Source organism: Muscardinus avellanarius, assembly GCF_963383645.1.
Source record: "Muscardinus avellanarius genome assembly, chromosome: 4".
Taxonomy (NCBI): domain Eukaryota; kingdom Metazoa; phylum Chordata; class Mammalia; order Rodentia; family Gliridae; genus Muscardinus; species Muscardinus avellanarius.
This window is the reverse complement of record NC_137789.1, coordinates 105427088-105441612: the sequence shown is the minus strand read 5'-3', so window position 1 is coordinate 105441612 and position 14525 is coordinate 105427088. Positions and strand designations below refer to the sequence as shown.

The following is a 14525-nucleotide window of genomic DNA, read 5'->3' as shown; positions in this document are numbered from 1 at the left end:
TTGGTCTCCTGGAACCTGCTGGCACTTACTTTGAGCTCCTGAGGGAATTCCAGGACCCCTGTGGGCTAGGAGCGGGTACTCATTGTCCTTGTGACCGGCCTGTATCCAGGGCACAGAACCTCAGCCACTGGGGCAGATAAGGAGTTATTTCATCCTCATGAAGTGGGTACTATTAAAGTTATGGCATAGACCCAGGTTGGAAAATACTCTTTTTTCAGCACCGAGGATTGAACCCAGGGGCATTCTACCTCTGAGCTACACCCCCTGCCCTATTTTTTATTCTTTATTTTGAAACAGGGCCTCAGTAAGTAGCTGAGGCTATCTGTTAACCGGAGATCCTTCTTTCTCAGCCTTCCAAGTACTGGGATTACAGGTATGTGCCACCACGACCAGCTGGAGAAGAATTTTCAAAACAAAGAGTCAAGGTGCATACAGCATTTATCAGTGGGAAAGCCCTGGCATTTGCATTTGTGTGTAGGGGGTGAAGGCCCTGAATGTCACCAGCAGACTGCGACTGGGCCCTAAGCACGAGGGTGCGGTGAGGGTGAGGGGCCTGGGGAAAAGCCCCAAACTGCTCCCACAGAGATTGAAGGGGGCCCCCTCTGTACAACCCTTTGTGCTAAGAGTCTGCAGCGCTGGTCCCTGGGCTTTTCTTTGTCTGGGGCTCTAAGGGACACAGAAAGAGTTACATTAAGTTGTTTGTAATGCAGTTGGCTTGTGACCAGGACATGTCCTTGAAGTTGTAACAGAGCAGGTGGGACTCTTAGGGCTTCCTGAGCCCCCACACACACCATTGGCTGCCTCCCGAGATTAAGCAAGGCAGCAAAGCATCATCCCCACTTTTTAGGTGTGGACACTGAGGTGTGGAGTGAGCTCACGGGACAGGCACCAGCCTTTGGTTACCTTCTCCCAGCGCTCCTAGACCAGTGGTTCTCCAAGTGCATTGAATCAGACACTTCAAGGTGGGGTCAGGTGCTAATCCGATCAAACCCTTCCATGGTTAGCGATGAAATCTCACACAAATGCACAATTAAATAAGTTATAATAAAAACAGGAAGAAGTACTCGAAAGGCATCCCTCGGAATCGGTTGACTTTGTTTATTATGCCCTGTGCTCTTGAAGCCCCTGGCTCCTGTTGTGTCTATGTGATGCAAACACTGCAGCCTATGTCTCTCTTCTCTACTTGTCTGGGGACATCATGAAACTAGCCAGGCAAGGGGAGGGCATGCACAGATCACAGAGCCCGGCAAACTGGAATTCAGGGTGCTTGAACACCAGCACACCCCAGCCCAGCTCTGTTTCAACAAGCCCTGGGTACCCTGGAAAGCAAGTCCCTCCTTCAATGTTTCGCCTGGATGCATCCTAGGGACTTTAATTTCAGCCCTAACAAATGTTATACCACTCAAACAACAGAGCAGACTCTCTGCTACCCTCCCCCCCCAACTCCGGTGCCTGAGCCCCCAGGACCAAAGTCCTCCTCTTGGCATCGGAGGTGGAGGCATCTGAGCAGCTGGGAGTGGTAGAGACCACACTGCAGTTGACCCAAGTAGAAAGTGAGCAATACATACATCTCAAAGCCACAGCCTGGCTCCCTGGAGGCTTCTTACAAGCAAAGTCAGCCAGCGGCAACTGCGGTCACGAATGTGGGGAGACACAGTGGAAAATATGGGGCTCCATGATCAGCCCCCACTGGGTTACATCCCAGTTCACGGTGGGCCAGTGGCTTTACGGCTCCTCCTCTGTCCGCTAGTCCAGGAAGATGGCAACAGTAGCTAGTATCTACACCACGGGGCTTCTAGGTTAAGGCCAGAGCCCAGCATCACAAACAGAAACTATTTCTTCTTTTTCCATTTAGATAGAGTAGAAAGTACCATCGGTGTCAATATCACTGCTCCCATTCTATGGATGACAGATGCTGAGGCACAGGGGTGAAACAGACCAGAATGACACAGGCAGTTCCTGAAACAGAGATATGGTGCCATCCCATTAGCCAGTGATGGATCCCACGCACGCCCTCTAATGAGCACGTCCCCGCATCCCTGGGCTGGCATCCTAATTTATTCCCAGTAGCTCCAGATTCCCTAGCAAGAAAGGCACTGTTAATTCAGTTACAGTGATTACCAGTGGGCTCTCTGGTTTATTGCTGTGATTTTTCTAAAGCAAGCGTCTATGGGTAGAAACGCCATTCTGCCTTTACATTGCTTACATGCGAGAAGGCATCTGCTCGCGTCCTTAAGACACAGCTGCCTGGAAAGCCCTGGCTCTGCTCCAGTATATTGCCTATCCTCTCTGCGTGCCAGTTTCCTTATCCCTGAAACAGAGAAGGCTGTGGTGAACATGAAATGAATTAGAACTTGCCAGGAGATGGACTCTGAGCATACAGGAGGTGGGGGCTGGAAGAGTCTGGCTCAAAATAGAGCCGGTGCCCTCACCTGGGCAGGTGCCCTCCTAGCCTGGAGTCGGGATGCACTGTGATAGCTGAGGTTTATTAACAAACCGCATGTTCACTACGCGCCAAGCACTGCTCTAAAGACTTCCTGGGTACTTGTTGATTTAATGCTCACAACAATCCCACAATACACTATTGTCATTCCTGTTTCACAGCCAAGGTAACTGGGGCACAGAGAGGTCAAGGAATTTACAGGTAGCTGAGCCAGGATTTAAATCCAGGCAGTTGGCTTCAGGGATCCGAGTTTTTGTTGTTTTTATTATTGTTTGTTGGTTGGTACTAGGGAGTAAACCCGGAGTGATTCTAGCTCTGAGCTACTCCCTAGCCCTTTTTATTATTATTTTTTTAAATTTTGAAACAGAGCCTTACTACATTGCTGAGAATCTAACTAAATTACTGATGTTGGCCTCAAACCTGAGATCCTCCCGTCTCAGCCTCCCAAGTACTAGAACTAAAGGTGTGCACCACCACACCATGCTTACAGGGATCTTGTTTAAAATGGGTTTCCTAAGAAGAAGACCAAAAATGTCGAGTCAAGCTGTACATGGTCTAAGTTGTGTAAAACTGAGGACAAATGAATTGAAGGAAGTCTGGGCAGAGCTCAGAGGCTGACTCACAGGAGGGTGAAGGAAACCGTGCCTGGCCTGGGGTGGGAAGGGTGGGTCTATACCTCATCCCCATGGGCAGGACTTACCAGGCAGGAATCTGGCATGTGAACCCTCCTTGAGAGTGAGAGCTGCTGTTCAGGGTCCAGACAGAGATACTGAGGGTTGCAGGTTCGGGCCAGTTTCAGCAATTTAGTGAGATCTTGTTTGATTTGATTTATTTATTTATTTATTTATTTATTTATTTATTTATTTGGTGGTACTGGGGTTTCTGGAAGCCCTTCTACCTCCGGGCTACACTCCCAGACCTATTTTATACTTTTTATTTGGAAACAGGGTCTCTTAAGCCAGCACGGCTGGCTTCGAACCTGCACGATCCTCCTGTCTCTGCCTCCCAAGCGCGGGGATTACAAGCGTGCACCACCACGCCTGGCGTGAGATCTTGTTTTAAAATACAAACTAAAAGGGCTGGGGGGTAGAGTTCAGAAGTAAATGCTCCTGAGTTCAGTCTCCAGTACCTAAATAATGTTTGGTTTTCAGAGACAAAGATTTATTTAGGAACAGAGAAGATACAATTTCAAGGAATAATATGGGCCATCCATCAAAATGGGAGAAGCCAATAAACATTTTTTATAATGGCAAGTGTGTAGGTCAGAGGTAGAATACTCCCGGATTCAATCCCCAGTACCAAACGAGAGAGATAAGTTAGGTGTTTTATTTAAGGTCACACAACCCGGAAATACTGCAGGACTCAAACTCAGCCTGCCCGCCGCACACCCCAGCTCTTTCTTGGCATCTTTTAATCTGGTGCCAGATTCCAGCCTTAGAGAGTAGAGTAGCGCTCACCTCCTGCAACGTGTGCAGTCGCCCTCTTTATCCTTGGGTTCCATCCATAAATTCAACCTACCAGGGACTGGAACTATTTGAGAAAAAATGATTATGTCTGTTCTAAACATCTACAGACTCCTTTCTTGTCATTATTCCTTAAACAACTGAGTCCAACAACTATTTCCATAGCACTCACATTGCATTGGGTATCACAGTCACTAGAGATGATTCCAACCCTGTGGGAGGATGTGCCCAAGTTCTGTGTAAACACTAAGCCAGTTCATGTAGAGCACTTGAGCGTCTGTGGATTAGGGAATCATGGGGGTCCTAGAACCATGCCCCCAGGATACTCGGGGACAGCTGTGTTCATGTAGACCAGGCAAATGGAACTGTCTGGGCTGGGCACTTTGTGCTTGGGGGGCTGACTCTCATTTTACAGGTAAAGAAAAGAAACATTTTGGGGTGGGGATGTGTAAAGCGCTTGCCTAGTGTGTGCCTGGGTTCCGTACCCAGCAGTACAACACAACAAAACTTTTATGAAGCAATAAGTACAGAAATAAAAAGCAATACAGGAAATGAAATCTACCCTGCCAGAACTGGACCAACATAGGTCTGTGATGCTGTCTCCATGTCACCACGAGAGCCTAGCTGCAGGATGCTGGCCTTCCTCTCTCTGGTGCTACAGTCCCACTGACCCAGAAGGACTGCCGGTGGGCCCACTGGAACAAAGAGTGGGAGACTTCTCATGCCGGGCAGTCCCGGCCCTGCCCGCGGGCAGACTCCTTCTCCTCTGTTCCACCTGGGGGCTCTGGCCGTGGGGAGGGGCACGCTGCTCTGTGCCACGAGCCTGCCTGCCAGGGCCTGGGTGCCAGGAGCCATCCCTAGCTTCTGTTTGTGTTTGTCTCTTTTCTAGGGCTTCATTTCTCTCCAAGGGACCCAAGTGACCGAGCTTCTTCCTGGCCCAGAGGACCCAGGGAAACACCTGTTTGAGATCAGCCCAGGTAGGACTGAGCCCCCTTCAGTGCCACGCTGAGGGCGCCCTGGTGGCCCCGATGGGCTGCCGTGAAGCCTGTGCCTGGGAAGAGGGGTCCCCGTGTGCTTCTCTTTGGGCGAGTCTCAGCACTCCCTTTAAGCACTCAGAAATTCAGGCCAAGTAAGGGAAATTGCACATTGGGAGAAAATTAGAAAATCCAATCAGTTGCCTGGATAATTATCTTCAGGTGGGAAGAAAGTGTGCATTTTTAAGTCATGATAAATGCAAAGGAAGAAACCACTCAACCAGGACATCCTTAGGGTGAAGATCCAAACACGTACCTGGAAATATGTCGAGAATCAAGGGACAGTGCTGCTTCAAGAGGTTCAAATAAGACTTACAGACAAGCACTGTGGCTAAAACCTCTCACTCCAGCACACAGGATGCTGAGAGAGGAGGACTGCAGGTTTGAGGTCAGCATGTGATAACTTAGCAGGCCCCCACTTTAAAACTAGCAGGGCATGACAGTGCATGCCTGTAACCCTAGTACTTGGGAAGTTGTAACAGGAGGATCACAGGTTCAAAGTCAACTTAATGAGTTCCTCAGCATTTTAGTGAGACTCTGTTTCAAAGTAAAATAAAATAAAATGGGTGGGTCTGGGGGTGTAGCTCAGTGGTAAAATGCCCCTGGCTATTTATCTCCAGTACCATAAATAATAAATAAATAAATAAATAAGCAAACAAACAAACAAATAAAGCTAGGGGTATTGCTAAGTGGTAGAACACCCAATCCCCAGTACCATGAATGAATTAATTAATTAATGAGTTGTAGCTCAGAAGTAGAATGACCCTAGGTTCAGTTCCTAGTAGCATAAATAATTGCGTAAGTCTTATAATGTAGTCCAAAAGAGAATTAGGATGCATTGCAAGGAAGGAAAATAATTTAGCCCAAAGAACTGCTATTCCATTAGCAGCTACAATTGTTTAAAGTTCTAAGTTTTACAGTGTGATCATTATTGAACCATGTAAAAGTATCTGGTGGTGAGCCCATCTGTTCGTGGGCAGGCCTGGTTCTGCCATCCGGCAGGGTGTTGTTAGCTTAACCTCCACCAGAAGCAGAGGCTGAAGCAAGGATCCGAGGCTGATTATGGGGATGGTCCAGAAGCGCCCAGGGGAAGGCACAGAGGAGGGAGCCGGCCGGGGTGTGCTAATGAGCAGGACTGGGCGGCTCCCTGCTTGGTACCAGTGGGGACGTCTGAGATGGTGTCCGTGCAGGAGGCTGGGAATGCACATGCCAACCCCCGCCAGCCAGCCATGAAAGCTGCACCTGAGAGAGTTATCCTTGGCATCTCTGGCCTGCCCTGGGCAAAGGGCCCAACTCCTTGAAGACAGAGGAGGTCTTTGGTCGCAGCCCTGCTGAAGGGACCTGGCTATTGGCCATCCATGCCCACTGAGATCGGATCAAGGCAGACGCCATAGCCCACAGGGAGCAGGAGTGAATGGATCCGAGCCTGGGGCAGGGCCGGTTCCCTTTGCCCTGTCTGTACTGAGGATTTACAGTACAGCCTGTGAAAAAGCACAGGCTGAAGCTGACGTGCAAGGTCACGCCTGCCACCCACATGCCTCATGGGGAGAACGCACCGCTATGGCTTCCCTTGGGCCTTCTGCTGCATACACTGCAGCATCCTGGCCTAACACTGCGCCTTAGCAGGAGGAAGCAAGGGGTCATGGGTGTGGAAGAAAGTGGAGATTTGGTTGATCACAAGACAGGAAGAAAAGCTTCTTTAATAAAGGCAGAGAGGTAACGAAGGGCAGAGAGGTAGGTAGGCCTGGTGTTGGGGAGAAGGGGGAGCTGGGGATGTGGAAGGGGCTGGGGTGCAGTCCCTGGGCCTGGGGAGGAGGTGGTGGGACAAGGCCCGAGCTGAAAGATAGTTTCAGACTCCAGTTATAAATTCAGAAAGGCACTGAGCATGAGCCCCCATGGACCAGCCAGGGGACTTCAACTGTGTGCGTATTCAGAGCTATTTGTAAGGAATTCTTTGCCCAGTGATGGTTGTGATGGGGAGGGTCGGTTGAGGGGGTGTTGTCATACAAATAATATATTCACCAAGTTCCATGAATTCGGATATGGACGCCTTTGTGAGCCATATCTGCCTAACACAATATTCAAAGCTTCCCTCTTAATGTAGGGGGCCTTTTTATACCTATTTTATAAAAACAGACACAGAGGATTGGAGCGAATAAGCAACTTTCCCAGTGATGTGCAACTGGATAGTGGTGGAGCCGGGGCTTTGTCTTACTGTCTCTGCTGTGGCTATGACGAAGTTCCACAGGCTGAGTGATTTATAAAGAATAAAGGTTTAAACTTGGTGTGGTGGCACAAGCCTGTAATCCCAGTACTTAACAGGCTGAGCCAGGAGGCTCGCAGGTTCGAAGCCAGCCTCAGTGCCTCAGCGAGGCCCTTAGCGACTCAGATGCTACCTCCCTGCATCGAGCACAGCCCCCCAAGGAACGTGCATAGGCCAAGGTGAGCCATGGGTTGGGCGAAGGGGAGAACGCACAGGGTGCTCATATGGTGGGCCCTGGGCACAGAGACGTAAGAGGAGCAGGAAAAAAAAAACACCAGTCGAAGCCAGAGTATCTGGGTCCACTGTCCAGAGAATCGGTGACAGGACCGGAGGGAGAGAGGACTAGACTGCGGATGCGGTATCCTGGTAAACAGAAGTCAGGCGAGGCACAGGGCACGATACCTCTCCCCTGCCAAGCACCCCACCCAAGAGAAGGGAAACTTGACAGAACTCCAGGTACGGCCACGGGTCAGATCAGCCACAAGCGTGTTAAGTCCTTGCGTCCATCCACTTACAAGTAGTGATTTTTCAAGATGAAAATTGTAATGTGAGAGAAAAAAAAAAAAAAATGAGACCGTGAGTGCCACCTAGTGGACGGCCTGCCAATTTCAGAATTTCAGGACCCACCATAGGGCAGGGAGGGATGCACCTCCAACCTTTTCATCCCAGCTACACCTCTGCTTCCAAAGCATCTGAGAACCTGCATGGCCGGCCACCAGAAGACAGTGTTATAAGGGGCCTTAATGCCGATGGAACTTCTCATTTGACTTTGACCCACAGCTACACTCCCCCCGTGCACACACATGGTCAGTACACAAAGAGTGTCAATGCCAGCGTGGTGGTACATGCCTATCATCCCAGTACTTGGGAGGCTGAGAGAGGAGGGTTGCTGGTTTGAGGTCAGCCCCAACAACTTTGGGAGAACCTGAGCAACTTAGAGAGACCTTGTTTCAAAATTAAAAAATATATATATATGAAAAGGGCTGAGAGTGTATCTCAGAGGTAGAATGCTCAGTACTAACTCATTGCTAACATCCCTCTTCCAGAATTAGCACCACACTGCCAAAGGGAGGGAGATAGCTTGACTGCAGGATTTAGACCTGAGCCCTAAGTCTTCCCGTGGCTGGGCCGTCACGTCTCCTTCGTTGCTGTGTCTCCTAAAGGTCCCCAAGGACAGGGAGCAAAAGCTGGCTATGGCTAACTCCAGCCCAGAGGAAATTGATCTTCCAGACAGTTTTGTTTATGGGGCCAAAATCAACAGGAAGCTGCATGAGGAAGGCCCAGGCAGTGGTGGTGTTCAGTATTCCAGGAGTCAAGAGCCAGGCGAGGAAGGTGGAGTTTTCTGTCTCCAGTCTCACCCTCAGGCACCGGCACTAAGATCGCAGTTGCCTGTCCTTATCCAGCCAGCAATTTGGAGTGGATAGGAAGACTGCTCCTGGCTTTCGCCCAGGCCTGACCTTGAGAGGGAGTCAGCATGCACAGATTACTCTGCAGAAGTAGACGGATACGGTGCGCCAGAGCATCCCTGATCGCTCTGGCGCCTGAGTGGGAGGGATGCTGATACTGACCTATCACAGCACCTGGTACCAGCCTGCCTGCGCCGCAGCCTGCCCTGTGCTACCCCCGCAGAGCCCGCTGCAGAGCGCCAGATGATGGGTAATGACCAGACATGAAGTGAGCCGAGAAGTTTTCTAGCAGCTCCCACACTGAGACTAGGAGAATCAGCAAATTCAGAGGTGGCCACTTACACCTCCCAGCCCTGCAGCCTGGCCTCCTCCTGTCTTAAGCTCACTTCTCTCAGCTACAAGACAGGAAGGACCAGGTGTGGGACCCTCCAGCTAGTGTCCCTAGAAAGAGGTGCCATTGAGGAAGAGCCTGCAGCCGATGCCTTCGACCAAAATCACGTTCAAGGGCAGAACTCTTCCGTAGAACAGAAAGCAGGCCACGTTTGCCATTCCAGATTTTCTAGTAGCCACGTATGGTACACGTACACATGTAATTCTAGTACTTCAGAGGCTGAGACAAGAGGATCCCAGGTTAAAGGCCAGCCTCAACAATTTAGTGAGACCCTCAGCGACTTGGGGAGAACCTGTTTCAAAATAAAAAACAAACTAGGCCAGGATGTAGCTCAGAGGTAGAATGTGTCTCTCTATTCAATCCCCAGTACCAATAAATAGATTAATTAATTAATTAATTTCTAGTAAGTAGCCATGCTAAGAAGGAACTAACTAGGTGAGGTGGTGCACACCTATAATCCCAGCAATCTGGCAGCTGAGGCAGGAGGATCACATGTTTGAGATCAGCCTGGGCAACTTAGCAAGATTCTGTATCAGAAGAAAATAAGAAGAACTGTAGGTCAGAGGTAGAAATCTCTCCTAAATTCAGCTCCCAGTACCCCACCACCACCAACAACAACAAAAACAAATTAATAGCTGAGCACAGTGGCACACTCCTGTAATCCCAGTACATGGGAGCCCTAAGACAAAGAGGATCGCAGGTTCAAGGCCAGCCTCAGCAGCTTAGCAAGGCCTTCTGCAATTTAGTGAGACCCTCTTTCAAAATAAAAAATGAAATAGAGCTAGAGGCATAGCTCAGAGGTAGAACACTCCTGGGCTCAATCTCCAGAACCAAAAGAAAAAAAAAGAAATAATCTAAAAGAAAACAGATGATATTATTTGTGTGTATATGGAACTGGCGGTTGAACCCAGGGGCTTTCTACCTCTGAGCTGCACTCCCAGCCCTTTTTATATTTTTATTTTGAAACAGGATTTCTCTAAGTTGCTGAGGTTGGCCTCAAACCTGTGATCTCCCTGTTTCAGCCTCTGCATACTGGAGTTGCAGGTGTGCACCACCATGCTCAGCTCAGGTGATGTGTGTGTGTGTGTGTGTGTGTGTGTGTGTGTGTGTGTGTGTGTTACTAGCGATTGAACCTAGAGTCATTCTACCTCTGAGCTAACCTTCCAACCTTCTTATTTTATTTTGAAACGGAATCCCACTAAGTTACTGAAGGCCTCACTAAATTGCTGAGGCTGTCATCGAACCTGCAATTCTCCTGTCTCAGCTTCCCAAGTACTAGACTATTACGGGTGTGTGCCACCACACCTAGCCTCAGGTGATACTAATTTTAATAGGCACAGTGGTGCATGCCTGTAATCCCAGGATTTGGGAGGCTGAGACAGGAGGATCACAGGTTTGAGAACATCTTCAGCAATTTAGCAAGGCCTTCAGCTACTTAAAAAGACCCTGTGTCAAAATAAAATTTTAAAAAATAGGTCTGGGGTGTAATTCAGAGGTATTATATCCCTGGATTAATCTCCAGTACTAAAATAAATAAATAACATATTTCAGCCAGGTGTGATGATGCTAACCTCTAATCCCAGTATTTGAGAGGCAGAAACAGAAGTTTGTAGGTTTGATGCCAGCCTCAGCAACTTATCAAGACTCTCAGCTACTTAAAGAGACCCTGTTTCTAAATAGAAAGTAAAAAGGCTAGATGTTTAGCTTACAGCTAGAGCACCACTGGATTCTGTCCCCATACCAAAACAAAACCAAGTACTGGGATTATAGTCATTCACCACTACACCTAGCTATATATATAAGCTTGTTTGAGGCAAGCATGGGCAACTTAGTGAGACTCTGTTTCAAAATAAAAAATAAAATAGGGTCAGGGGGGTATAGCTCAGAGGTAAAATGCTCCTAGGTTCTATATCCAGTAGCTGCACGTGCATGTGTGCGCGCCACCCTCCCCCACGCAGACGAGAGTAAGACACTTCGTGTGTTTTTCTTCAAACTCCATGAGCCTTTAAAGATAAATAGCCTCTAAGTTTGGCAATGGATCCAGTTGCTTATCTCTTTAAAATTACAATAGATATGATGCTTCTGAATCTCCTGAATTTTGTGACATTTCGGACATTGTAGTACATTTGTTCATTAACAGCCCGATCCATTGTGTCTTTTCTTTTTTCTTTTTCTTCTTCTTTTTCTATTTTTTCTTTCTTTTTTTAAGCACTAGGGGATTGACCCAGAGGCATTCTACCTCCAAGTTACACCCCCATCCCCCTTTTTAGTTGTTTAATTTTAATTTGAAACAGGGTCTTGCTAAGTTGCTGAGACTGGCCTCAAACCTGTGACCCTCCTGTCTCAGCCTCCAAGGCCTGGGTTTACAGGTACGTGCTGCTGCTCTGAGCTCAGGTTCATCGTTTCTTAGAGGAATTCACCAGCAAAAAGGCCAAGCACAGTATCTGAAAACTTGGCAAACAGGCAACGGAACAGTTTAGTTCACATTTCTTGACCTTGCAGACACCGCTGTGGGTCACTGTCCCATCTTTCGTGGCTGTTGTCCAGCTGGCTGGCCCTTCAGGTCTGGGAACATATTTGCTGAGTGCCCGAATGAGGGGCCACATGCAAGTCCCTTCAATTGTCGTGGTCATGTTACGGAGGCAGCAATGGAGACAGGTTTCCTAAAGGCACCTAGTCAGCAGGACACGAGCCACGGGAAGCTCTTAGTTTCTCTTTAGAACCGGAAGTGAAAGGGAGTGCCTACTGTGTGCTGATGTGCCTTCGCATGTATTTACTGAGTAATTTCCTGACTGTCCTGAGTGGACATCACACCCGTGCTCTGCAGCTGTGGAAACTGGGGCACAGAGAAGTCATAGTCGCATGACTAGTACAGATCGAGTACAGATTCCATCTCAGGTTGACCTGATTCAGGATCTCAGCATCCCTGGCCGGCTGAACAGCACAGCTTGGAGACGTAGAGGGGCGAGGCAGATCCCTCAGACTGAGAGAGTGCGCCGGACAGGAAGGGGTGGTGCTCAGGAGGAGGCTGGTGCAGAATAAAGATGCTGATAACATTCTTTGTAGGTGATCTCAGCTAGATTAAATCCCTAGATAAACTGGGAAGTGGGGGGGCATGTGGCAGGGAATTAGGAGGTGCGGGTTGAGTGACCCTGGTCCCCTCTGGAGACCTCCTCCAACCAGGAGCCTTCCGCCCAGGAGTTCTGAGACGCAGGGCTGTTCTCTAGTCTCGCCCCTCCTTCTCCAAGTGTGGCCCATGATCAGGGGTCTCAGCATCATCCCGGAGCTCGTCAGAAGTACTGAGCTACCGAAGCAGAGTCCGTGCTGTGGCAGTAGGTCCCTGTGGCTTGTGGGCACACGAACGTTCAAAAAGCGATGCTCTGGGGCAGGAGAGCCTCCGAGCCTGCCTCTGACCCCGGAAGGACGAGCTGCATTCGTGCATGCACCGCACCTGGCGACTGGCCTTCAGAGGCTACTTGATCGGTGAAGGGCAGGAAAGAGCAATAATTCAAAAGCAGGAGGAGCGCTGAGAGCGATGGGCGGGGAGAGGCACAAGAATCTGGTCTTGTTCTCAGGCCACTGATTCGGGTCCACGGACATATTTTGTTTGGCCAGGAAATAGTTTTAGAAACAAAGGATTTCACCCATAAAAATATATAGATTTCTAAAGGGTAAGTTTGGGTCTGCTTTCTCCATGTGAAAACTGGCAGGAGCCATTTAACAGCTGCCTCCTCCGAGCAGAGCCCGATTGCTGTGCAATTGGCCAGAATCCACACGTCCTCTCTGGCCCTCGCCCTTCCAACTCGCTTGCCAGTTCGTTTTACCTGCTTGATGTCTGTAGGGCTTTGAGTCTACGAGTTGATAGTATAGATGATTTAAAACTCACATGAAAACATGGTTAGTAAGTGATGGCTGTTGAAAACTGCCCTAATCACCTGACATCTCAGTTGTGTATCATGTGTGGTCACAGTCACACTGGGTCTCAATCCTGTCTCAGCCTCTGCCCAGGTCTGTGGGGATGAGTAAGTCACAGGACCTCTTAAACTTCAGGCTCCAGCTGGGCGTGGTGGCGCACGCTTGTAATCCCCGCCCTTGGGAGGCAGAGACAGGAGGATTGCGCAGGTTCGAAGCCAGCCGCACGCTGGCTTAGGAGACCCTGTTTCCAAATAAAAATGTAAAAATAGGTCTGGGAGTGTAGCCCAGAGGTAGAAGGACTTCCAGGAACCCTAGCACTACCAAAAAATAAAATAAAAAATGTTAAACTTCAGGCTCCATGTCTGTAAAATGGCCACAACAAAAGTGGCTCCCTGTGGCATATTAGGCCAAGTACTGGGCACACAGTTAGTCACTGATAATAGCTAAATAGCTAATTAGTACAGTGTTAGTCATTGCAGGGGCCATGCTTCTGAGAAGGCAGGCGTTCTTCTCTCCATTTCCAAAATATCAGCATTAGTTATTGATGTTATACACTAAAAGCTATTCAGAATACATAGAACTTTTACATTCAGGGAAGATAATTTTTTGAAATGTTATACATTTCAAATTTTAAAAGTGTATAAGTATTAAGCCAGGCAGGTATAGTGGCACACACCTGTAATCCAGTACAGGAGCCGGACACGAGAGGATGACAGGTTCAAGGCCAAGCTCTGCAACTTAGCGAGGCCCTCAGCAACTTTGTGAGAAATTGTTTCCAAAAAAAAAAAAAAAAAATTAAAAGGGACCCAAGTGTAGTTCACAGATAGAATGCTCTGGGCTCAATACTCAGTACAAATGTGTGTGTGTGTGTGTGTGTGTGTGTGTGTGTGTGTGTGTATTAGAAGCACTAAGTGAAAACATAAACCAGTGAAATATAAACATTAAAATTATTTCCCTTCTAATAAAAATTATCAGGTGATATGAAATAATTGAATAATCCCATTTCTTCTTTGCTGCTGTTGAGACTATTTTTGGTTTGTTTTGGTTTGGTTTTAGTACTGGGAATGAACCCAGGGGCATTCTGCCTCCAAGCTACACTTCCAGCTCTATTTTATTCTGTGATTTGAAACAGGGTCTCGCTAGGTTGCTGAGTCTCACTACTTGCTCAGGCTGTCCTTGAACCTGTGATCCTCCTATCTCAGCCTCCCAAATACTAGGATTGCAGGCATGTGCCACCATACCCGGATGTCATTTTGTTTTTTTAAACTCGTTTCTTTGTTGTTGGCAGGGACTACATCTTTTTATTGATTTGGCTTTTCATTCAAAGGGTTTTGGCGTGTGTTCATCTTCTCCGGTGTCAGTGTGGGGAAAGGTTCCCAGTGAATCACCTGGGGCAAATTCTGGGCTTTTGTTCAAATGTCGCTGCTTTGAATCCATCTCAGTCTTTGAACCAGAATGAGGATTTATGTTACGGCAGAGGCACCTTGGTTTTCTTCCTCCCCTATATTAGTCACTTTTCTGTTGCCATCACAAAATCTATGCCCAGCTACAGACTGGGTAATTTATAAGGAGTAGAAGTCAGCCTGGCACTGTGGTGTTGCCTGTTATCC

General features: G+C 48.3%; 1 protein-coding gene across 1 annotated transcript in view; it reads left to right on the top strand.

Annotated features, from left to right (window-relative positions):
- ARHGAP22 (Rho GTPase activating protein 22) overlaps positions 1-14525 on the top strand; it is a gene marked incomplete at both ends in the record, with an annotated part of 150566 nt that overhangs the window by 65919 nt on the left and 70122 nt on the right. Inside the window, one exon of the mRNA XM_080694482.1 lies at positions 4796-4883. Within this exon, the coding sequence (XP_080550608.1) occupies positions 4796-4883 (88 nt within the window). The remainder of the gene's footprint in view (positions 1-4795; positions 4884-14525) is intronic.